The sequence below is a fragment of the Semicossyphus pulcher genome, unplaced genomic scaffold (assembly GCF_022749685.1).
Source record: "Semicossyphus pulcher isolate SPU_LCO1_2020_fin unplaced genomic scaffold, fSemPul1.0.p SCAF_22, whole genome shotgun sequence".
In the NCBI taxonomy this organism is placed as follows: Eukaryota; Metazoa; Chordata; class Actinopteri; order Labriformes; family Labridae; genus Semicossyphus; species Semicossyphus pulcher.
The window spans coordinates 18,932,474-18,957,071 of record NW_027211696.1 but is presented as its reverse complement, the minus strand read 5'-3'; the positions used below and the strand labels follow the sequence as shown (position 1 = coordinate 18,957,071).

The window sequence follows — 24,598 nt, the reverse complement described above, 5'->3', positions numbered from 1 at the left end:
AAATAAAGGTTAAAAGACTGGAACTGAAAGAGAGGCGGGTTGTTGTAGCAGAAGAACCCCTTCAGGGTGAGACGAGACCCGTCTGTCAGGGTTCCATTCCGCTGTAATAACCCGCTCACTATACATTAAACCTATACATCACAAAGCTAGTTTCCTCCAGATGACATAAATATTAAAATGTGATCTAAATATTACTCCATATAAAAAAGAACTACAAACACATCCTGCTAGCTACTCACCATTTTTGTACGCTGACATTAGCATTTAACTAAAGCATGTGACTGAGATTGAAAACGACACATAATTTTTGTAAATAAATACTATTTATTGAAAATATTGCATGTAGTCAATCTTAAAACAAAGACTTGTTTTCCTTTATTAACAACATGAAGTGAGTTGACCACTCAGACTGCAGCCCTCATCGTAGTTGGAATGAAAATCAAGTACAAGTCTCCTTCCAGTTTCCCTCTGAGGTCGGATTAATTAGCAGATAATTACCTCCAATGCCGTAAAAGAAGACTGTAGCGTTTGTTTAAGCATGCATACTTTAAAACTCCATAAAAGCACAGTCTGTTTTAGAGTCCATTGCACTCTGCTGAGCAGCATGATTACACGGAAAAAGAAAGAATTAAAACAAGAAATAAAACATTAAAAATTCTAAACAGAAGGGACTGCACTGCACTGCATTGACACGTCCCACACTCTGACTATATCTTGGTCCAATGTGTTGTATGCAGCGACACCAGTGGTGAAAGTAAGCCAGGAAAAGCAGACAGACAGGTTAAAACAAAGATGGCCACGACCACGACTGTATAAAAAGATGGCCGACATGACGGCTCCCTAAAAGTGAAGCCAAACCCTCTCTATCGCCCCCTGCTGACTGGCTGCAGTATAGCTCATAAAGCCCGCCTCCTCCATGTTAACAGATGGGACATGAGTCAAACTATAAAATCAAAATACATTTTTCTCAAACATGGTTTCTGTCATTATAGTTAGTTCTTATCATGCTGATTTATGTCCAAGTGTTCATTTTTCTGACAAGTTTACTTTTAATTAGTTATTTGATGCTAAAAAAGGGGGTGTGGCCTCATGAATGACAGCAGTGTGGACAAATGGGGCTCCTGCAGCGTTCTGCTCCCGAGTAGCAGAGTAGAGGAGGAACGAGGAGAGGAGACATAACTAACACTAACACTACAGTCATTGAACTTTCCATAAGCGTGAATATCTGCTTCAGACCGACACAAGAAGCTGCTCTGCTGTTAAATACGCCGACGTGCCGGATCCTTGCTGTTTTCTCTTTCTAAGTTAAACGTGTGTTTTGGTGAGCAGAAGGGGCGGGACATCTGGTTCAGAATGACCTCACCAATGCAGGGTATTTCTGCTTCAGATAAGTACAAGGAGAGGTGGTGGAGACGCATCGTCCATCTTTATATACAGTTTATGGCAAAGACAAAATGTTAAATTAGTCAGACATTATTTTATTTTTAAGATTAAAAGTCCTCAAAAAGTGTCATTTTGAGATATTAGTCTTGAGATAAAACCGTTATTATTTTGAGATGCGAAGTCACTGAGACATTAACTCATTGTTTTGAGATACTTGCACATTATTTTAGGGTAATAACATTTTGAGATTCTAACTTACCATTCCAGGATGCTAGAGTTTCATTTTGAGATACCATTTTTGTCCTTGAATATTTGATACTTTCTTTTTATTATAAGAAAGTTTGCCAACGTAAGGATTTAGAAAATCTGTTTTAAATGATCATATCTGCAAATGTGGACTTCAATAAACAAATTTCAAACTGGCTAAACTAACTAAACTAACTAACTAAAGTGATAGTGAGAGGGAGTTACAGTTTTAGGTCCAACTACCAATCTTACGCCATGTTTCATTGCACTCCATCATGTCTTTAATCTGCAGCTGCATTTAAAGGTCTGTTGCAGAGTGCATGCAGGCAGTGATGCGTTTACATGTTAAACTAAAGCATGATTCTGTACTTTGAAGAGAGAATATGTATTTATGGGTTATAAGGTATCTACGTGTTGAAGTGCACAAGTATTGAAAGACTAAAGATGAACAAGCTAATATTTATCACATGATTGTTTGCGTAGTTTTGAGTTAAAGCATGCTGCTATCAATGCCAAATTCACTGAGGTTTACTTTATTCTTTAGTGACAACATGTATTTTGATTGTCTAAACACAGGTCGACAGAAATGCCCTGAAAGATTCCTGAATATTCTTTAGCATTTCCTATTTTAATTCTCATTCCTGATTAATACTGGTCGGTAAATTAAGTTTTTACATATTATTTTTGATTTATTTGCACATCAAATAAACAGTTTGCTGATTTAATTTTAATTATGCTGCTATAGGATTGTTGTTTATTCTTTAATTCTCATACTTGACTCCATTTGACTACAAGATTAAGAACAATTGTTTAGTGTATCATTAGCATTAGCATTAGCATGAAGGTGGTTCTTGAAGTCTCCAGCCCTTTATCTGTTGTGGGCTCAGACTTTACTTTCACCACTGAGTGCGACTGATAGCATGGCTTGTGTTTGAGTTCTGTCTGAAAAAACAAATGGCACAAAGAAGAATTTCATCTCCACACATCTCCGAATTCTTCATCATTCCCTGTGAAATGAGCGCGACCTCTGACCGGTCGAGTAGTGAAAGGCTCTGAGGAGTCCAGAGATCAGACCCCGAGTTTGTTGGCTTGTGTCAGCACCACCTTTAGCACGGGCATGAACGCCGACGTCTCGCTGAAGTTGCTGCTGCTGACTATGTGTGTGTGGATGTTGAGGCCCTCGGTGTAGGATCGGGACTCTATACTCCGGGCGATGTTGTGAAGTCCTCCGACGATGGCGGGAGAGAGCTGGAGAGAAGAAGAGCAGAAATCAGGACAGAAATATTCCGATTTAAATACTCCACAACAAGTTAAAGTACATTTTATACCTTACTTATATACAAGTATTTATGTATTTATTCAAAAAGGCCTCTTTTTTTCCTCTTCCTTTCACAATAAAACTGCAGTAAGTAAAGCTGCCTGAGTCCACGACTTTTTAGGACACACTTTTCTCTTCTTCCTCTTTTTTGAGGACAGACTTTTATTTTCTTAACTTCTGTGTTAAAGACCAACTTTTATTTTCTTAAATTCTTTGTTGAGGACAGACTTTTATTTTCTTAAATTCTTTGTTGAGGACAGACTTTTATTTTCTTAACTTCTTTGTTTAGGAAAGACTTTTATTTTCTTAACTTCTTTGTTTAGGTCAGACTTTTATTTTCTTAACTTCTGTGTTAAAGACCAACTTTTATTTTCTTAAATTCTTTGTTGAGGACAGACTTTTATTTTCTTAAATTCTTTGTTGAGGACAGACTTTTATTTTCTTAACTTCTTTGTTTAGGAAAGACTTTTATTTTCTTAACTTCTTTGTTTAGGAAAGACTTTTATTTTCTTAACTTCTTTGTTTAGGTCAGACTTTTATTTTCTTAACTTCTGTGTTAAAGACCAACTTTTATTTTCTTAAATTCTTTGTTGAGGACAGACTTTTATTTTCTTAACTTCTTTGTTTAGGAAAGACTTTTATTTTCTTAACTTCTTTGTTTAGGAAAGACTTTTATTTTCTTAACTTCTTTGTTTAGGTCAGACTTTTATTTTCTTAACTTCTTTGTTTAGGTCAGACTTTTATTTTCTTAACTTCTGTGTAAAAGACAAACTTTTATTTTCTTAACTTCTTGGTTGAGGACAGACTTTTATTTTCTTAACTTCTTCTTTGTTTAGGTCAGACTTTTATTTTCTTAACTTCTTCTTTGTTTAGGACAGACTTTTATTTTCCTAACGTCTTTGTTTAGGACACTTTTCTCTCCTTCTGTCTGTCAAAGAGCAGAAGAAGAAGCCCGGCGGAGCAGGACACTCACCGTCTGCTCTCTGAGTTTGTCATAGAGCGCTTCCAGGCGTTTGGTGGCATCATCAAGCTTCCTCTTAGTTTGCTGTAAGAAAATAAAGAGCACAATAACACATCCAATAATTCATGTTGTTTAAGTAGAAAAAAAATCTACTTTAATCCTCATCAGACAGACTCACAGGGTCCGTAGCTACAGCCAAACACTTCTGGATGAGACCCTCAAATGTCGTCTTCAGGACCATGTGCTCATCTGGGATCGGCTTCTTCAGGATCTTCTCAGCGGGGATCGACTGCAGGGGCTGAAAGGGTTAAAAAGGGTGTAAGGTGTAAATTAGATTTTCTTGTTTTTCAGGCCTTGTTATTACGTTACCAACACAGGAAACAATTGTTTATTATAATATTTTCAAATTAAAACGCTCACACTGTTGTTTTTGGGTCTGACTGTGTACCTGTATAAAATCTCCAGTCGGTGCTCCTGGGGCTCCCTCCATACTGGTCTTGGGCATCGCAGGGTTCATGGGTGGAGGTGAGAGCACCTGCTGCTGCATGCCTGAGTAGGGGACCTGGGCACCCTGCGGACCCTGGACCATGGCCTGAGGGGGCCCGGAGGGGACCGGCGGGGCCTGAGGGTCGGCCCCCAGCGGAGTCATGATGGGAGCGGTGATGGGGGCAGGAGGAGTGAAGTTCCCTCTGACCTGCTGCATGATGGTGAGCAAGTTTTATAGTTAGGACAAGCTAATGAAGATTAAAAAGAAATGCGGAGGCCAAGGGAGGTTTTTTCTAGTAAATTATCCAGTTTACGTTCAGAGAATAACCTGATTTCTGGTGTCAAATCACAACTTTAATCTCTTTTTATTCTGGAATATCTTCTTTTCATTCTCATCCTCCTCCTCGGCTCAATATTTTTTTCTCTTTTTTAAACGTGTAGTAGCCCTAACACATCCTCAAAGTCTCTAAACTATAGTTACAGACTGAAATAACATGTCTTCGCTCTCAAGACTGCAGGAACAGACTGTGGTTAGCAGACTTACCTTCTTCTTTGATGCTCTGCTCAGAGCTGGAGGGTCGTTCCAGCCGTTCTGAGGTCCTAAAGAAACAAATGACCCTCATCAATCACTCGTTCTCACACAACCAGGGAATGTGCACTTTCATTTTTAATGTTATATAAAATACTTTAATTTGTTCTTGGTCTCTCATTGGTGCGATTAATATAGAGCAAAAGCTGTTAGCTTAGCCTGGTTGGCTTAGCCTAGCATAAAGACTGCAAGCAGATCAAAATCTCCAATGCTGCATCGATTGTGCTGCAGATAAAACACTTCTTTTGATTATGATTTATAATTACGTAGAGATCAAATCAATCGTCTTTGTAGCTTTAAGACAAATCAGTCGAGGTTTCAGCTGGAAAAAGCAAATCAGTTTTTATTTTGTTTCTGTTTAATGATTCCAGGAAGCAGAGATTTGATTTATAACCGTCCTTTCTCCGTAGTCTTGGTATTTAAGTACATAGATAACAGCAGCATCTGTTATTAAGCATTTCTCTCTACAACAAAAATAACTGTTTTAATCTACATTACTTGTATTTAAGTTGTGAACAATTGAAAACTACTCTATGATTAATATCTACATGAAGTCTGGTGTTGGACAGCTTGTGTGCAGACAGTGAAAGAACTCTTTTATAATAACTGTTATTTTTAAGTGAATTAATAAAGCTCTGAGACTTTGACAGGCACAGCATATACATGTTTGTATCAAGACATATTCAGTCTGTTAGTTTTACAGTATTAAATTATAATAAATTAATTAATACAAAGATTAAATCAATTCCTATTTGAAAGGTGCTTTCTATGGAAGCCCTAAGCGGACGTCTGTTTTCCCGAGATAACGAGTAATTTCCAGTTGTTTTCCCTCATCTATCTCGCCTCTTCTATCTCGTTATAACAACAAGATAACAAAGCTTGTTTTGTCGTGATGACGGCATAATTTTCTGTCCATCTACAAAACAAAGACGTCCTTTTTTCTGCTGCTTTATTCCTCTGCTCCAAAACTTTTCAGAGAGGAACATTGAACTTTTTAATCCACTATATTTTAAGCTATAGTAAGTATTTAGATTCACTTTTCAGACTTTCTAAATTATGTTTAACATAAAAAAATAATCTTAAGTTCATAAAGTGGCTCCAGACCTTTTTGCACAGTGGAAGAAAATACCAATCTCTATTCGGGGCCATTACCAGTGAAACAAACATTTAAGCCTCTAAACTTCTCACATGATCTCAAAAAAATCATGTGAGAGGTGTCGAGGTGAAATGAAAAATGTCACTTTAATCCTTTTAGATCACATCCCCGGTAATATTGTGCATCTATTTGACAAAATAGGCCAAAAAAAAACAGAAAATCAATTTCTTCGTATTCTTATATCAAAATCTGATCATTTTTTCTTCCGGTAAAACTAAATTTCACGCGTTCTTACGTAAGTTAGCACCAAACAATTTCAACCAATCAATCTGCAACATTTAGCCGCAGAGCACCAAGAACGCTCGGTCAGTTAGCTAGCTACTGCGATGTGGAGAACGTCTGTCTACGCCCACTTCTCAACGATCAAATCAAATCCCTCTAATGATATGTCCCGCCTGCACGTCCTGTTTCACTCGGAAATAATACGGAAGCTAGATACTCTCGAAATGCCGTTTCAGCTCGACTTTAAGGTGCATATGAACTCTACGGAAGACCTAAGCGGATATGTATCAACACATTTTATTTACACAGTTTTCCCATGATAGCGAGTAATTTCTGGTTGTCTTATTTATCTCGATATCTCGAGATAACAAAGCTGTTTTTTTCATGATAACGGACTAATTAATCTCGTTATCTCAGGCTGGTCACAGATGGTACAGAGCAGGACATGCCATGCTGCCATTGCCCACACTAATGAGGTAAGTTAAGCCTGTTTCTATGTTTGTTTTGAGGGGATACGAGTTATGATCATCTGACGTCACATGGTGCAGTGTTGTTATCTCAAGATAACGAGATAAATAAGTCGAGATCTCGAGAAAACAACCAGAAATGACTCGGGAAAACGCAGTAAATAAAATGTATGTATGCATGTCCACTTTGGGCTTCCGTAGTTTCATCATAAAGCAACTTATTTATACATTTTGGGGGATTTACCAATAAATGAATGCACTGTAATTAAACTACAGGTGGCCTTCTCTACTTTAGGAAACTGGTGGTTAACAAGAGGAAACTGTCAGAGTGAGTTTAAATGAGGAGGACAGTCGGAGTGAGGGTCAGTGATCAGAGCCATGCAGACCTGTTCTCTGAGAGGCCGGGACAAGCTCGGGGTCCGGGTGTGTACCTGAGAATCCACACGGTGGAGGAGGAGGCATGTACGACACAGGAGATCCTGGCCCGCCATGCTGGAAAGACGCTCCGCTCGACGCAGGAGCAGAAAAGGAGGAAGAGGAGGAGGCGGCAGGTGGAAAGAAAGGAGGATGTGAGGGAGGAGAGGAGGAGAGGCTCTGGCTGCCGTAAGGTTGTCCGGGATAGACCCGAGGAGCAGCCTGAGAGGGGACGGCCTGCTGAGTGTACTGAGAGAGAAAGCCAGCAGGCTCTGCAGGAGGATGAGCAGCAGAGGAGGAGGAGTACTGAAGAGGATGATAGATAGGAGCCCCCCCAGCTCCAGGAGGGTACTGGCTGACCTGGGGGTAGCCTGGGATTCACACAGGACACAAGATGAACATGACATCATGCAACAGGACAGATTTAACAGGTTATAAAACGGTGCATGCTAACATGCTATGTGTTTAGCTTGGAGGTGACAAACAGGCAAAGAGATAAACATTCATAAAGTTATTCAAACAGGACATTTTCATCTTCTGTTAGTGAGAACAACAGCGTCAAAGAGATGTTACAGAGTCAAACATTTCAAAATAAAATGTTTGTTAGTGTTTTCAAGAAGAGAGAAAAAAACTAGCGTGTTCATTTAACCCCGTCTCCGATCAATCATTTACATGTTACATATATTCATCTGGTAGTAAATCATCTCGTTCAAACACGTCTGTCTACACAAGACAAGGCTGCTCGATGACATCTGACCTCCTGACTTCTTTCTAAAGGCTGCAGCTAGTCGAACATGTGAAACACTTACGCTGGTACTGATGGGAGAACATGTATGGAGAGGTGGAGGAGGGAGGAGGCGCTGCACCCGAGGCGGAGGGAGGCATCCCGTACATGGCGTTTGAAGGCTCCGCCTGCAGAAACACGAGGAGAAATTTAAAACCATGTTTTCAAAATAAAAGTCTGATAACCGTCTGAGAAGAGGCTTCGTAATCCTTTCATAATATTATAGTAACAGTTTGTTAGCATTGTGATAATGACTAATAACAACATTAGGACTGGTGCGATGCTCATGTTTACCTAATTGTTCATTAAACGTGTATGAGACACTGAAATACAGACTTAGATGACTAAACATGCCACATAACTCGATCTAAATACTGATTCTGGTTTAAAACTTTAAATTCAAACAGAAATTATTGATACCATATGAATAAAAGAAAGAAGAGAGTGACGGTAAGTGCTGGCTAGATTTAAGACGCTAAAAGCTGAATGTGCTGTACACTGATCGTCGAGTGTTTAAGCTTCCTAATAATCTTTAACCAAATTACATCAGAATTGTCTCAGAACAGTTTAAAGCTTTGTGCTGCAAACAGGTGACAGACTCTTCTCTGAGGGGGAACATACATGAACACTTTTAATATAATGTCTGCAGTTTGATAGAGAGGACCGGCATGCGTGCAGGAGTGTTGTAGTGCGTTTGAACAAGCAGACAGATGTTAGAGTGATGAAGAGTGCGTCATACAGTCTGATAACACTTGAGCTACATCCACACTAACACGTTTGGTGTAACATGCATATCTTTTGCTATGATTACACCGAGCGTCCACACTCCTTTAAGAGCTCCTAAAATAGTGACTTTTGGAAATGCTGCCAACTCCTTTTGAATTTAAAACCTCTGGAATTGTGTTTCATTGTAGAAAAAAGAACGGAGCCGGGGGAGAAGAGTAATGTTCAGAGAAAAAACTAGAAAATTCAGAGATTAAAGTCGTAAATTTGCCAGAAAAAAAGGCAAATTTGCGAGATTACAAAGTCATAAACTTGCAAGAAACAAAAACTAGTAACATCGTGATTATAGGAACCTTTCTGCGCAGCGACCCCCGCCTAAAATTAGGTTGGGGTTCACGGCCCCCTCCCTCTCAAGTCACCGGTTTCACTTCTCTGCCCTCTTGGCTCTGATGCTCACACAGGCGTGCATGGCACGGAGCTGTGTGCACATTTAGCCTATTTTCTCTGCACACGGGAAGCAGATGGGGAGCACAGACACACTTGTTTCTATGCCCCCCGTTTGCCCCAGGGGTTACCATCACACATGGAAGTTACCCTGCACACTCATGACGGCTTCTAATGTAAACAAACCTGCATTACAGACAAAACATATACAAATCAGTGGTTTCAGTCATTTTGTTGGGTGGATGGAGGCTTACACAACAAACAACGACCCCAAGGTTGTGGCTGACGACTATATAAAGAACGGTACGCGCTTGGGCGGGTGTCCAGAGAGGATTCGAGTGCAAACTTTATTGTTTTTTCTGGCAAATTTACAACTTTAATCTCGGAATTTTCTAGTGTTTTCTCAGAATATTACTCTTCTCGTCCTACAGTGGCCCTTATACGCTGTCGATAATTGTGTACGGGCCAAAACAGAGGTTTTGTAACAGATTGCCCTCGGACCATTTAAGAGATCTCACGTCTTAATTTTGCTCATGGCCTTTTTGTCTGTAGTATATTTAGCAACTGAGCGAGCAGAGTGCACAGCCTGTCCCTGTTACATGGACACTCCAGTGAACGCAAGACGTCATGTGATAAGTGTTTTCAGGCCAAGAGTAAGGAAGAAGATTCCTTGAACCTTCATCTGGAGAATTGTGTGTAAGTTAAAAGTGTTGGAGTGCGGGGGAAACAGATGAAGCAGACAGTGCATGCATCACAGGAGGCAATGAAAACAGTGAGAGTACCAACAGGAAGTGGGGTCGTGATTGAGATGAGCAGGTGAGAGGTGCTACCACAGACAAACCACAGAAGCTGGGTGGAATTTAAGGTCATTGTAATCATTAAGGCATTGTGTGTGTGTCTGTGTGTGTGCGCGTGAGAACAGAACATCTGTAAACATCAGCAGAGGAGTGTGTGGATGTCGCGTTGGCGCTCGGTTTGTACCTGCTGCTCCGCTTGAAGAGGAGGAGGAGGGACATTGGGGAGGGCTGTGGGAGTTTGGTTACTCCAGGAGGTGACAGTGGAGGCAGCCCTCTGCTGAAGCACACAGAGACACACGGCACATACCAGTGATGGCCGCAGCATGGAGGGGAGGAAGGGGGAGGAGGGAGGCACCAAACACCACAACGCCACAGGACACAGGAGCAGAGCCAGGGTTCAAATTACAGAAACACAACTCCCCCAAAGAACCAGAAAGATTGTACATTTAGTTCCCCAACAGTTAGCACAATCATCATGAATATTTCAAAAGACCCATGAACCAGCTTGTGATTTAAACCCTGGCTAGAATGGAAACCCATACATGAAATGACGCTAACACAACAGGAAACTGCATTTCACCAGGAGGTTAGCTAACGTGTGAAAGGGACGGGGTTTAATATCACTTCATATCCAATATGTAGTGCACTTATCATCTGTGTATGCTTTTAAATATCTTATTAGGTGGATTTTTATTGGCTGAAATAAGTCATAATAATAATAACAACTAATATTGAAGCTCCAGATTCAAAACTATAAAGTAAATCTGACTGAAAAGAAAAGTTTTAAGCAACAGGATCCTAAATTAATTAGATTTAAGCCCACAGTGTTGTTACAGAGTGACACATCTGCTCACTAATAAACAATCTTTGTCTGAGTACAGTTACTAACTGCAGAGAGCAAATTAAAGGGATTAATTGCTGATTATCAATCATATATCCATCTCTATGAGTTAGGTATTAAGGATGTAACAATCCATCTATCTACACTGTCATCTTTTTAAAGACATATATATATATATATATATATATATATATATAATGTTACAATGTTGGATGTTCAGACTAAACGTGGGTGAAGTTTCAGATCTGTAGGTAAAAGTATGTTGGAGTAATCCCCAGGTTCCTCAGCTCAGTCTGCAGGCTGCTTTGAACGCCGGTTTCACACTGTGACGTCACAAAGTGCAGCCTCAGCAGGCTTTGGAGAGCTGGCCAATCAGAAGAAACCGGGCTTGTAGGGGCGGGGTTTCTTAAAGGGATAGAGCTGACTGAGTCGTTACAGGCAGAGGCTGTATGAGGGCCTGCAGAGAGCACCAGTGTGATAGTTTAAACTGTAAATGATGCTAAGCTACTCCACAGGTATCACAGAGCGAAATATGAAGATTGAAATTAGCATAATACCTCCCCTTTAAGATACACTGACTGATAAATAAATGTTTAAATTATAAAGAATAGATGTTTTTACTTTAATTAAAACAAATAAAAACAAATTTAAGTTATTGTTTGTGAGTTGATGTAAATATAACTATTTAAATGGGTCCGATAACTTTAGCCCTTAAATTGGATTGACTCAAAGTTGTTTTGTGATTTTTTTTTTTCAAATATTGTGAGTGTGAGAAACAATTTAATCGATAAAGCACACCTGAGAAATGTATTACTTCAGTTAAGAGCATTTACCGTGAAGAAAACTCCTTTAATAAGAGAATAAACTGAATTAAATCTTTATATAATAAATGAGTGAGAGAGAAAAAAGGTTTGTTAAGTGTTGGAGCTTTGCAAATATATTTGTGGACCAGGAAGCAGCTATTAAAACCCGTCCCCTCGCGTGTGACCTGAACAGGAGAAACACATCATCTGCCTTAAACTCAAGCCTGAATCTGTATGAATCCTGGTGTCTAATGATTAACAGGTAAACAGTTTTCACGCAGATTCAGGTAACATCATGAAGTGCACGCTGATGTGTACTAATGTGGAAACATACCGGCTGGTAATACTGCGGCTGTGCTGGGGTGGAGGCAGCAGGTGTAGGCATGGGGACAGGAGCAGCTGCGGTGAGCTGAGGCACCATGGCAGGCTGGGCCGGGACGAAGGGTTGGTGGTGGGGCCGCGCTGAGCCGTGCTGAGCCTGCACGGGGAGAGGCTGCTGAGGCTGAACTCTCTGTGTTTGCGCTGGAGCTGCCGGAGCTGCTGGAGCCGCCGTCTGACCCAGTGCTCGACTGAGACGATCACGAAGCTGCTGGATGGCAACCTGGAGGGTCAAAATAGGAGAGGTTACTTTAATTAATGGATGTATTCAGCAGTGGTCCAACTGTTTATATTTAGACTAGTTAGAATATAAGTGTTTATACAGGGCTTCTGTAGAGGCCACACACAAACTTAATAATGGCTTTACTACACACCTGGTTGGTGTTGTCAGGCAGGTAGGTGATGGCCGTGGACAGACTGCCCTGCGAGGCCAGCAGGTTGGCGTACTGACTCATCTTCTCGGCCAGCAGGAGGCCGATAGCAGCGGCACCAGACTGCTGCGTCAGCTCGACTGCACGTCGCAGCACCACCACCTTCTCCACCAGGTCCTGAGGGATGGAAACAAAGCACGTCGACGGGAATAAACGTCAGACAGAACTTCTGCTGTTTTCCATTCTGTATGTTCCCAGTTTGTAGATTAAACCTTTCCTTTATGGAGCTTTAAAGAGAGATTCAGCTCACTGTCTGACCCCACAATGTTTCACTTTCACCGCTCTAATTACGCTGCAGAAGGCAGAGAAAGCGCCTACTGTGCACGACAGAGACTAGCTGGTGAGCAAAGTGGAGCATCAAGCAGCTAAAGAGAAAAACGTAACAGAGCTGGACTTACATTCACTGTAAAGAGAAAGATGCTGCCCCCATGTGTCCAAAGAAATCAGATGCTGCAGGATTAAAACACAGAGTCACTTTCTCAACACACCTGGAGAGAGAGTGGACAGTGTCCGCCCTGCGCTCTGGTCCAACAAGACACCAGCTTCTCCACGTTTCCGGCACAGATGTAGCACAGACAGGCCTGAGCTCGCAGCTGAGCGTCTTCTGCTGCCTCCAGTCTGGATCCGAGAAGGTCTAACAAACAGAGAGGTTCGATTAGGGAGGAACAAATACCTTTTATTTATAGCTGGGTGTATTAGTGTTGTTAAACTAACCACAGAGAGAAGAGAACTCCTCCGGCTTGGCGTAGGTCATGACAGCAGCAAGAGCCTCCTTCCAGTTGTTCAGGTCGCACGTCTGCAGGATGTCGTGCCAGTCTTTCAGCACCACGGCACTGATCAGCTGCAGGACATCAAAGAGAGTTACATCCTCCAGAAAGGACTTCAACAAACTCTCAGTAAGAAATGTTGTGAAAGGTGTTGTTACCTTGGTGATCTTGCTGTGCGTGTTGGTAAAATACTTCTTCTGGGTTTTCTCTAAGAGCTCGGGTCCTCCGGCGATGGCCAGGATGATGCTGTCTGCCATCCGGTTGTCATGGAGACACAGCTCCACGGCTCCCTCAAAGTCCCCGGTCAGCAGGGCCTGTGTGATCAGCCCGTCCACGTCTGACAGGAAAACGACATGTATTTTAGAAGAATCACAATTTAAAGGTTTTAAAGCTGAAATCTGCCGCTGGAGGCGTCTGTCAGGAGCTGTTACCTTGACTGATGCTCAGATTGACTCCTCCTGCGTTGGCTGGAGTCGGAGCCGGAGCTGGAGCAGGGACAGGAGATGGAGCGAGAACTGGAACCTCAATTGGTTCCTCCACTAGAGCAGGAACAGGAAGTGGCTCGGGATCTGCAACTGGAGCTGGATCTGCAGCTGGAGCGAGAACTGGAGCTAGAGCTGGATCTGCAGCTTGAACTGGAGCCTCTGCAGACTCCTCGACTGGAGCTAAGGTCTCATCAGGACTGGGCTCCTCCTCTACAGAAGCTTTTGTCTCCTGAAACACAGAATAATAACTCTTTTTCTCAGAAATCGTTTGAAAATGTCAGATGCAACTTAGACAAACCCTTCTGCAAACACTAAATCTGAATCACAACAGCAGAAACGGAGAATGTGTGTGTGAAAGGGTAGAAAAGTAAGTCCAGTCTGAAGGTGTACCTCATCCAGTGGGATCTCCTCTTCCTCTGCTTCGTCCTCCAGGAGAATCTCATCCACAATTTCTTCTGGTTCAACTGTTGGAGCGTCCTCCAGGTCGACTTCTTCTTCATCTGCTGGCTTTTCGGTCTCCTCTATCTCTTCTTCAGGCTCTTTGGTCTCTTCGATCTCTTCAGGTTCTTCAGGTTCTGGGTCAGGAGTGGGGTCTAGTTCCAGTGTGGCTGCAGGCTGGAGGTTTGCAGCAGCGATCATGTCGAAGGCCGCTTCGGGAGTGTCAACAGGAGGCAAGAGGCTGAGGTCCGGGAGAGTCTGCAGGCTGACAGGAGCAGGAGCCTCCACCTGAACAGGGAGGGAAGATTGTGGTTAAAAAACAAGGATGATTATTAATCTTTATTAGATTATTTATTATAAATATTATTCGATATGTGGGGAGAAGATGTGAAATGAAGCTTATTTGGTTAAATACTTTTCTTGTAAGTTTGTATATTTTTGGTCACTTTTTGGAAGGATTATTTGGTGACATTTGATGCAGAAACTTAAGTAGAATTCAAGTTTAAAAGAACGATTTGTAAATGATGTTTGGAATCAGAGAGTGAATCAGACAAAATGTTAACGCCTCAGAGATGGAGATGCTGCTAAAGTTCTTTATCAATAATTATGAGTTCATGAGCTAAAAGCAAGGCTAGCTATAGCCAGCCTTTATGCTAAGCTAGGCTAACGGTCGCCTGATTCTACATTCCAATCATACTGACAGATATGAAACTGAAATCCATTTTCTTGTCTGACCTTTGGCAAAACTGTTAATGAGCTGTTTTAAAAACCAAAATGTCAAATGACTCAACAAACGTACCTGTGGAGGGGCAGCAGGTTCTTCCTCTGGTTCTGCTGCGATCTGACAACAAAAAGGACACGTTGTTACAACACATACGTGAAAGACACTTTAAGTATCAAACAGAAGATATTTATATTTCAGTCTTCAAACAGCGAGTCTTGCTCAGTCCACAGAGGACGAAATCAGCTGACAATGGTCCCTAAAAACATTTCATATATTTTTTGTTTAATTTGTACTGAAAAAAAAATCTCCCTGAAGTTTCAATGTAATTTTTTTGGCCTTTTATGCGTTCACTGAGCGAGAGGGAGGACAGTGGACAGTGTCAGAAACAGGGGAAGAGAGAGCGGGGGATGACATGCTGCAAAGGGGCGAGGGTGGGAGTCGAACCCGGGGCAGCCGCATCGAGGACTACAGTCTCTGTACATGGGACGCACGATTTGTCCGCTGGGTTAAACCGGCACCATAGTTCGGCCCGTTTTAGGAGAGGATCTTACTTTGACTTTGGTGCTAATTAAACAAAAATCAATGAGCTTTAAAAAGTGCTCGTAAATTGATTTTCTTATGAAAACAGGCAGAAGACAGAGTCAGGCTAGCTGTTTCCCCCTGTTTCCAGTCTTTGTGCTATGCTATGCTAACCACCTCCTGATTTAAGATTCATATATATATGTATATATATATACTGTGTATATACAGTATACATATATAATATATAATATATAATATATAATATATAATATATAATAATGTGTTAATGTTCCTTTAAAATGCATCATGCTAAGTGAGTAAGTGCTCTAAACAAACTTACCTGTGAGTCGGCAGGTGTTTCCTCTATGGCTGCTGCAATCTGTGTAAGAGCATGTGCAGAAAGATGTTTAATAAAAGAGTTAAACAGAGAGTTTTTATATTATGATGGGCTATATGGCTTGTTTTTTGTAAAGATTAAACAAACAAGGTTCAACATGTTAAGTAAGTAAGAGTTACAGGTGCTTATAGGCAGATTTTGTTACATTTGGGAGAAACTAGGCGGCTGTTTCCTCCTGTTTCCAGTCCTTGTGCTAAGCTATGCTAACCGCCTCTTTACTCTTGATTAAACCGACAGTAATGAGAGTTTTTGATCTTCTCATCTAAAGCTCGTCAAGACTGTACTAACTGTATTTCCCAAACTGTTGAACAATAACCTAAACGTAGGTACTCTAAACTGATTTACCTGAGGAGGGTCAGCAGGCTTTTCCTCCAGTGCTGCTGAAATCTGACAACAAAAAAAGACACATTTGTAAGAAGATGTACTTATAGTCATTCAACAGAAGTATTAAAAAGGAGATAGTGTCATTGAGGGCATACAGTGGTGAAGAAAATCCTCTCACCTTTAAGGCCAGCTCCTCTTTGTTGTACCCCAGAAGCTCCAGGTACTTGCTGCGGAGATCACTTTCAAAATTAGCCTGAAAACACAAAAAAGAAAACTTAAAGAACGACAGAATTATTTATTTGAACCCACAGATTTCCAGATTTAATTCAGATGTTTCTAGAAGAAGGTTTTTTTTTGTTTTTCACACCTTGAGAAAAGACCAAACCGTCTTCTCAAACTCATTCTCAGCTGCATCGATCTTCCCCTGGCAGAAGTCCACGAAGCTGCCTGCACTCAGCGTGGCCTGCAGCTGATCGGAGCGCTTCAAAAAGGCCGTTTCTGTAACAACCTGGCTGACGTGAACAACGTGCGCGGTGGGCTGCTGAAGCTGCTGGGGGTTCGGCTTTGCGTTCTCCAAAGACACCAGCTTCCCACCGAACTGTGGAGTGAATAAAAAAGGAGTGTGAGCGTTTTAGGAGGTCAGTTCTTCACGTCAGATAAAGGATGAGGACTCACGGCAAACGAGGCGCCGACTGGTCTGCGGATCCACTTTGGAGGCTTCTTTAGCGGGATGACGGTCGCTGGAGGGGCAGCGGTCTGAGGCAGCTGCAGCGGGGGCAGAGTCTGACCGGTCCCAAACGGATCCATGTTCCCAAAGGAGGTGCTGATCTGTAACAGACACCCAGAGCCGGTTAGACACACATTCATGATGTTTAACGTCCCATAAAACGGCTAGCAGGATGCTGTTTGGTGCTGCATGTTTACACATACTTTCCTTTAAAAGCAGGAGTCTAGGGAAACCCAGAGTGCAGAATGACTCATCAATTTATTTATTTCCAGGCAATGAGAAACTCTATTTTATCAAGAAGACCTTTAAAACCATTTGTTTTTGTTTTTGTTGGACGTGATGCCGATGTAAAGGTGTCAATCAGTGCAGGACAGGTGTGATCTATTTGGATTTCATGGTTAATTTAAGATGCAGAATTAGCAGCCATTGGGGGTTTGTTTGCAACATACACAACAGCACCGAGCAAACACACTGCATCTAAGAAGTCATCAAAAATAACAGAGAAACAGCTGCTACATATTCAAGAAGATGATGAGATTCAATCATGACACCTTTGTCGAGTAGACAGAATGAATGCTGCTGTTGATAGGAAGAGCACGTAAAAAATCTCAGCCCTGATTGGTTCAAACAGCCTTCTGTACATTCCCCTAAGTTAGGAACATGCATCCACATTTTGAGGAGGTTATATACTAAGTATTTAAACTTTAGTTACAGAGTACTCTTTTCAATTAACACATAAAGCATGAAGCAACCAATTACAAGCTACGCCAACCTTTGAAACTAAGAAAAGCCAACATAAAGAAGAGAACTTAGTGGTGCAGAGGTTAGCGCTGTCGCCTCACAGCAAGACGGATCCTGGTTTGAACCCCTGTTCAGACGTAGTGGGCCTTTCTGTGTGGAGTTTGCATGTTCTCCCCGTGCACATGTGGGTTCCCTCCGGGTACTCCGGCTTCCTCCCACAGTCCAAAGACTCGTAAGGTTCACTGGTGACTATAGATTGCCCGTAGGTGTGAGTGTGAGCGTGAAATGTGTCTGCCTCTGTGTGTCAGCCCTGTGATTGACTGGTGATCAGTCCAGGTGTAACCCCGCCTCTTGCCTAATGACAGCTGGGATAGGCGACCCTGAAGCGGATAAGCGGATGGATGGATGGAAACAACCAGAAGCAGATTCAGCTGATCTTATAAAGGGGAAGATTGTTTCAAAGTCTGGGTGCTACGAAAGTGTCAAAGTGTGCAAGTACACACAGGCACACTTTGACCACATGATCTGCAGCTGAAACACATGACGGGATTATTATTACATCCGGACGAGTCTGGACTTTACAATAAACTGTTAACTGCCCCCTCCTCTCCCTGCTCATCATCGATCTGTGGATGGAGTTGAGCTCCGTCAGGGTGGAGCTCAGCAGAGAGTGGAGGTGCAGACAGCTTCTCTCCACAATCAGACACACAACAAGAGCAAACTGCACGGAGCTGCGACACTTCATGGGCGTGTTTGCGCTTGAATATCATTAGAGTAATTTGCTTTGTGAATCAGACCCTGAGGCGGGGCAGAAAGCGGGGGCAATATATGGAGCTATCAGCGCCTGCTTCCATTCTTAGTGAATCCCCCCTCAGTGACGAGGAAGTTTCAGTGATCCCGAAATGTAAGCAGGACTGATTTAAGATCTGGGAGGAGCCAAGCTGTTGGTTCTGAACAAACTGAAGACGATATTTGCTGCAAAACTCATTTGGCTTTAAGTAGCTTAACACCAGCTAATACAGCTTACTGTATGTTATTCAGCAGGAGATTAAATCTCACCTGGTCAGCGTTTCTCTGGCTCTGTGCCTGGCCGCTGCCCCCCATGATGGAGTAGATGTCGATGTGTCCGTCAAAGCCTGCAGCCGACAGCAGCGCCGGGTTCCTGGGACACCACTGGATGTCGAAACACCACTGGCTGCTGGTGGGCAGCTCGTACAGAATCTGAAGGTTCACACAGGATATTTACAAACATGAAGGGGACATTAATACGACATTTGTTTCTACTTAAACTGTTATTAACCTGGATTTTTAACTTTTACCTCTCCTGTGTTTGGATTCCAGCACAGGATCCTGCTGTCCTTCCCGCAGCTCAGGAGCAGCTCGGGATCAGCCAAGCTCCAGGCGATGGACAGGATACCACTGAACATAAAGAGCAGTGCAGATAGGTCTTAAAAAGATGCATAATTATTGTCAACAAAACCCTTGTAAAGAGCAAAACAAACAATGTCTCGGTCTGTCAAAATCACTTTCTGACTTCTCTATCTTTCTGGGTCCCTCAGCCTCTAATGACAGTGTTAATCTCTAAAGACAGCTCCCAAATAAAGAGTTTAAAAGGGCTAAATAATGTCTTTGAGCAGGCGATGGCGATATAAACAAACTTGACTCAAACAGGAAGGAGTAGGGCATTTGTTGGGGACTATTTTTAGCAGTGAATGAATACATATTTGGAGCTCTAGGGAGTATCTAAGGCAGCAGAAGCAGCACTTAAAAGTTTCACCCAGTGTTTTAAGTTGTTTGTTGAACAACGCTGGAGCTCTGAGGCAATGGGGAATAAGGTATATCAGACTTTGGATGCACAGATAATCCCCAGCCTTTTCCTTTAAGACAACAACTTAAAGCTGTTTACCGTGTGTGATTCTCTAAGATCTTGAGAGGAGAGGTAGCAAAACGTAAGTCCCACATCTGGATGACCGGCATCCTGTCATCCTCCGAGGCCAGGACCAGCTGAGTGGCCACTTCTGGGTTCCAGGCGAGTCCGGAGCAATGCATCTAAAACACAGACACAGACAGAGGCAGACTGAGTTAGTAAGAAGCAGCAGGGCACTGTGGGAAAAGTCAAAGAGAGGGCGTGTGTGTGAGACGACGTACTCTGTTGCTGTGGTCGCTGACTTTAATGATGAGGTCGTTCTTGCGGAGGTCCCACACGGAGGCTCGGCCGCTCGGGCTGGCTGAGGCCAGGATGTGCTGGACCTGTCTGTTCCACGACACGCAGCTGATGTCCTCCAGAGCCTTCAAGACAACAACATGAGGAGCAAGTATTCTGGTAAGAGGACAGGCCTCGTAAAATAGTCCTCTCTTAATCATGGTGATATCTGACAAAGTAAATAAATTAAATGACATGTGCATGAAGAGAAACGTGACTCTTTGACAGCAGAAAGATGTTTATAAATCATATAAGAGTGTAAGAACTATGGTAAGAAATAAGCACCTGGTTTTTCGGTCCTGGTGTCATTGGAGAGCCAAAGTTATTCATGTCCCAGATGTAGATTTCAGACTCATTCCCACCTGAAGCCACCAGGTTTGTCTGCAGCAGAGACACAACACATTAGTCACTGCTTTTATTTTGAAGTGCACAGCTAAATTCACAGGCTCGGACTTAAATGGCTCGTACCTGGAACGGGTTGACGTCGAGCGCTCTCACTGGCCCCGTGTGCCGATCGCTCTCGGCGATGATGACGTCGCTCGCTCCAGCCATGATCTTCGCAGGGTCGTACAGGATCACGTTTCCGTTCTCGCCTCCTGCGATCAGGACCCCAGATGGGTGAGCTTCTGAATCCATTCCATACGGACCCCAGACCAGTTTGTGGTATCTGTGGACCGAGGAGAGGAGAACATGTGTGAGTAACTGCTGCACACAAATACCCCTTTCCCACCAGAATCAGCACGTAGACGTGGGTTTTTCAGACCCGGGAAGACCCACTAATAAATGCTGATTGTCTCTTTTCCCATTGCCAGTGAAGTATACTCCTGTCTGTCTTTTTTCTGCTGTGTCACCGTCTGATGTCACAAACGCGCCGAAGACAGGGTTAGTAAACAGTGACGATGTTACGGTGGTTAGGTCTTTATTGTATCTGTTACTCATTCAGTCTGTTTATCAAACTCAGAGCAGACAAATTTGATGTTGGAGCGCTGCTCAGACGGAGGCGGGCAGAATTTGTAGCTGAGATGACGAGGAGTCGCAGAAGTTACAGACGGAGCATAGCATCAGCCGGAAAGGGGGCGGAGATTAACGTGTCGACGCGGGTCTTGTGTTCCCATCGATGCTGATCGGAGCCGAGGCGATAATTACCCGGGTCTACTGCAGAGTCATTTGACCCGGGTCTGAATGTAACCTTTCCCACTAAGCAAAAAAGCCGAGTGTTAGCAGGTGTTAGGGGGATTTTTGACCGGTGGGAAAAAGGCTTAAGAGAAAATCAAAGCCTGCAGCAGCTTTTCTTACCTGTGAGACGAGGCGAAGCTGCCACATGACTTCATGTCCAGAGTCGGATCAGACAAGTCCAGCTCGAAAAACTCCAAGGAGGCATTGGTGCTGAAGGAGGCGTCCAGCTGCTGGGCCGAAGTTCCTGCAGAGAGAGAGCACAGGAACCTTTATGCATGTTGTGTCACATATTATATGAAGCTGTTGCCTTGTAAGAAGGACATCTCTTCTATTTAACATGTAAAACTAACACCTAATAACATGTTTATAGACAGTAGGAGTTCTTTTTGACTTGCTATTAATGTTTGTTTTGTATGTGTAAACCTACGTGGCAATAAACCGTTACATTTTGGTTGTGAGAAACACGAATAAAATAGAAAAAAAATAGGTTGAAATGGAAGCAAAAAGAAAACTAAACCGAAGCAGAAGGGAGAAATTCTGCTGCAGGGAAAACATATCATTCTAAGTATATAGGCCCTTCTACTTGTGTTGTTTGCACCCCTGATAAATGTTTAAGAGCCGCTTGCTCAGAACTCCTGCAACCTTTAAATCTTTACTGAGAGAGCACAAAACCTCTGCAGCACTGAAGATGATATAGCATCACTTTTTCTGCTGTGCCATTTACCAGCGAACCAAAAGGCAAACAAACATGGCGTACGCTCTATGACTCATTAGTTTAAGTGGCAGTCACAGAGGCTGGAACATTTGACTAAAATGATATAATGTCCTGTCATACACCAGCTAGCTGCAGCAGCAGCAGTTACAGCCCGTGCTGACTGCCGGCTGCTTGCGGCGTGCTCGTACCTGTTGCGAGATAGATGGGGTGGTGCTGTGCAGGACTCCAGCTCTGGATGGCTGTGCGGTTGATCTCTTTGAGTTTCATCCTGGAAAAATAAGTGCACATTTTAAAGGAGCATGCAGTAATTATGACTGAGTGGTTACAGTTCTTTGTCACGTGGTGCCTTCAGTGTTTGAAGTACTCTCGGCTCCGACAATATGAATAAAAAAACAACTGAGCTTAAACGATAGGTTCACACGTTTTCAAGCCTGTAACACTCACATGCTTGTTTGTACATTGACAGTAATTCGGTTGCTGTGATTGATCCTGCTGTCCATGGTGGCTGTGGAAATATCTCTTCCCTCCTTGCATGATTCGAACATGATTCGAACATACAGTATTTATTGCATTTAGTCTGCATTCAAGACGATCGTCCCCTCATGGTTTTTCTCCTGTTTTAGAGGTGTTGAATCAACTGTACCATCATTTTGAAAGCTGCCGGGGTTTGGTATCAGTAACATTTGTCAGTTTTGACATTGGCAACCATTTTCAGAAATTGGCAACCAATTCTTGGTCTTTGTTGCCCTCAGTTGCAACTAACTTTAAGGATATAAAAAAACACAGCAAACTGCACTCAAAAAGAAACACATAGCCAACACATAGTCTGTTTTTGAGGCCATGATGAAGCATAGTATCTTAATTACTCACGTGTTACTAACGTGGCAAAAAGAAGCCAACCATGTTTCCAGTCTTGGCAAACAAAAGTTGATGCATGGCTGCCGGCCTTAAAACCACTTTTAAAAGATTTTGTAGAGACCTGGAGCTGTATCTGGTGCTGTTGAACTGTTTTGCCTTAAACTGACATGTGTTTACTGTATATTATTTTGTCCCCCCCAGTTACATCAATGAAAAATAACTAACAAAGTTGAATTAAAACCTCTCTGAAAAAATTACAACAAAACTGAACCTTAAAACCTTCGTGAAAGGAGGACTTCTTACAGGACCGTTGTGTTGGGTTGCATTAGTTTTAGCTGGGTGTACCTACACCCTTTGCAACTGAGTGTAACTATTGTGTCAAGATAGACCTAAAAAAGTGTGAACCTGTGCTTTAAAGCTGCATACAAGCGAACTAGTCAATGCATAAGTGTAGTAATAAAGGTTGCACTTCCACTTTTTTATAATGCATTTTCATCATAAACTGATAATAAATATACTAGTTACAGAGTTATAGACACAGATGTACTTTGAGTATCACTAATTCCCACCTGAGCAAAGCACTGTAGTGCTGTGTTGGAGCAGTGTAATTATAATATGTGTACTTCTTGCATTCCAAGGTAAACACTAGCAAACAAAAAGTACAAGACAAGCTAGCAGCATGCTAACAGCTGATGGGCCAATTACTGTAAAAACCAAACACAAAAATGCAGATATGGACTCTAAAAAACAGGACAAATAAGAGTGAACAATCAGTGATCTGGCTGCAGTTTATTGTCACTTCTCCTGTATGCTTACCAAGACATGGTACAGCATGTCCCAAAGCTACAAGAGGACATTACGTTTTGTAGCCTGCTAGCTGCCTGTGCAGGCAAATATATAACAGAAGAAGAAGACTGCTCCTCACTCACTCAGAGATCTTATTACTCCAACAAAGCTGCTTACCTTCGCTTCTTTTCTGCTCCTTACATGAACGCACACATAAAATACGTGACAAACACAAACAGTCTCCAGCCGTGTAAGTTCCCCTTTCGCTTCTGCTTGACGATTAACGGCTGTAAAAACAGAAGAAGAGGCTACCGGGTCCCGGCTACGGACTCAAGACAGATTTCCACGTCCCCACTGGTCTCCATCAACGTGGCACTAAGCAACAATCTCTCCTCCCACGAAGAAGAACAACAACTTCCGGGGGACGTCAACAGGCTAGGCTAACTCCAGTTTGCATGCTAAATATGCTAGCATACTCATTAAGCTACTCGCAAATACTTTAACATACAAGAGAAGCGTGAAAAAGTCAAACGTGGAATATTTGAAGTTTAAAGTTAAAGAAAATAAAATAAATTTAATTTAAAAAAAGTCAATTTAATTAAATTTATGTATTTTACATAAACGAAAAGATCCCACATCTCTATGACTATTTGCAAATTAAATAGCATCGTATACCAAACATTTGGCGAGGATAAGCAATGTTGCTCAAGGATGGGATAGAATAATAAAACTTCTTTAAATCAAGTTTATCAATTTTATGCTTATAAAAAATGCTTTGTAGGTAGAAAAATCTCTGTAATGTGTTCATTTGGACAACTTTGGGCCTATAAATATGTAAATTAAAATGTCTAAGTATAGAGTTGACCAGGAGTCCCACTTAGACATATTCTTATCAATAAGTCCAAATGTCAGTCAGTCAAGTAGAGAAAAAGTACAATAACTATCTATGAAATGTTGGGAGTGAATAGTAGCATTAAACAGAGATATTCAAGTTAAATACAATTAACTCTATATTGTACCCAAGTAAAATAGTATGAGTGAAGGTTAAAGTAGTAAAATTGGTTTCAAATTGACTAAAAATGTGATGTTCCTTGTTCCCCTGTATTGAAAGCCAATACACCTAAAATAAAAAAGGCAACTCTGGTTTCCCCACAAATCAGAATCAGCTTTGTTGGCCAGGTATGCACACATACAAGGAATTTGACTCCAGTTTAACTTTGCTTTCCATGCACAAGTATTAAACACAACATTAATATATACAAGCCTACCTTAAACATTAAATAATAATACCC

At 42.1% G+C, this 24,598-nt stretch overlaps 1 protein-coding gene across 1 annotated transcript; it reads right to left on the bottom strand.

The window, feature by feature from the left end:
- Window positions 1–317: 317 nt before the first annotated feature.
- sec31a (SEC31 homolog A, COPII coat complex component) lies at window positions 318–23,652 on the bottom strand. Its single transcript, XM_069673110.1, has 30 exons — window positions 23,484–23,652; window positions 21,851–21,930; window positions 21,068–21,191; window positions 20,240–20,438; window positions 20,057–20,152; window positions 19,717–19,857; window positions 19,475–19,617; window positions 18,888–18,987; window positions 18,628–18,789; window positions 16,776–16,928; window positions 16,468–16,698; window positions 16,279–16,353; window positions 16,122–16,163; window positions 15,720–15,758; window positions 14,933–14,974; window positions 14,086–14,421; window positions 13,642–13,924; window positions 13,369–13,547; window positions 13,158–13,284; window positions 12,932–13,077; window positions 12,387–12,560; window positions 11,969–12,235; window positions 10,175–10,267; window positions 8,052–8,154; window positions 7,260–7,613; window positions 4,939–4,994; window positions 4,357–4,605; window positions 4,087–4,206; window positions 3,921–3,992; window positions 318–2,877 (listed from the first exon to the last, which is right to left on the bottom strand). Exons 2-30 carry the CDS (start codon window positions 21,927–21,929, stop codon window positions 2,698–2,700), a joined length of 4,365 nt encoding a protein of 1,454 aa, XP_069529211.1. The 5' UTR covers window position 21,930; window positions 23,484–23,652; the 3' UTR covers window positions 318–2,697.
- Window positions 23,653–24,598: the final 946 nt, after the last annotated feature.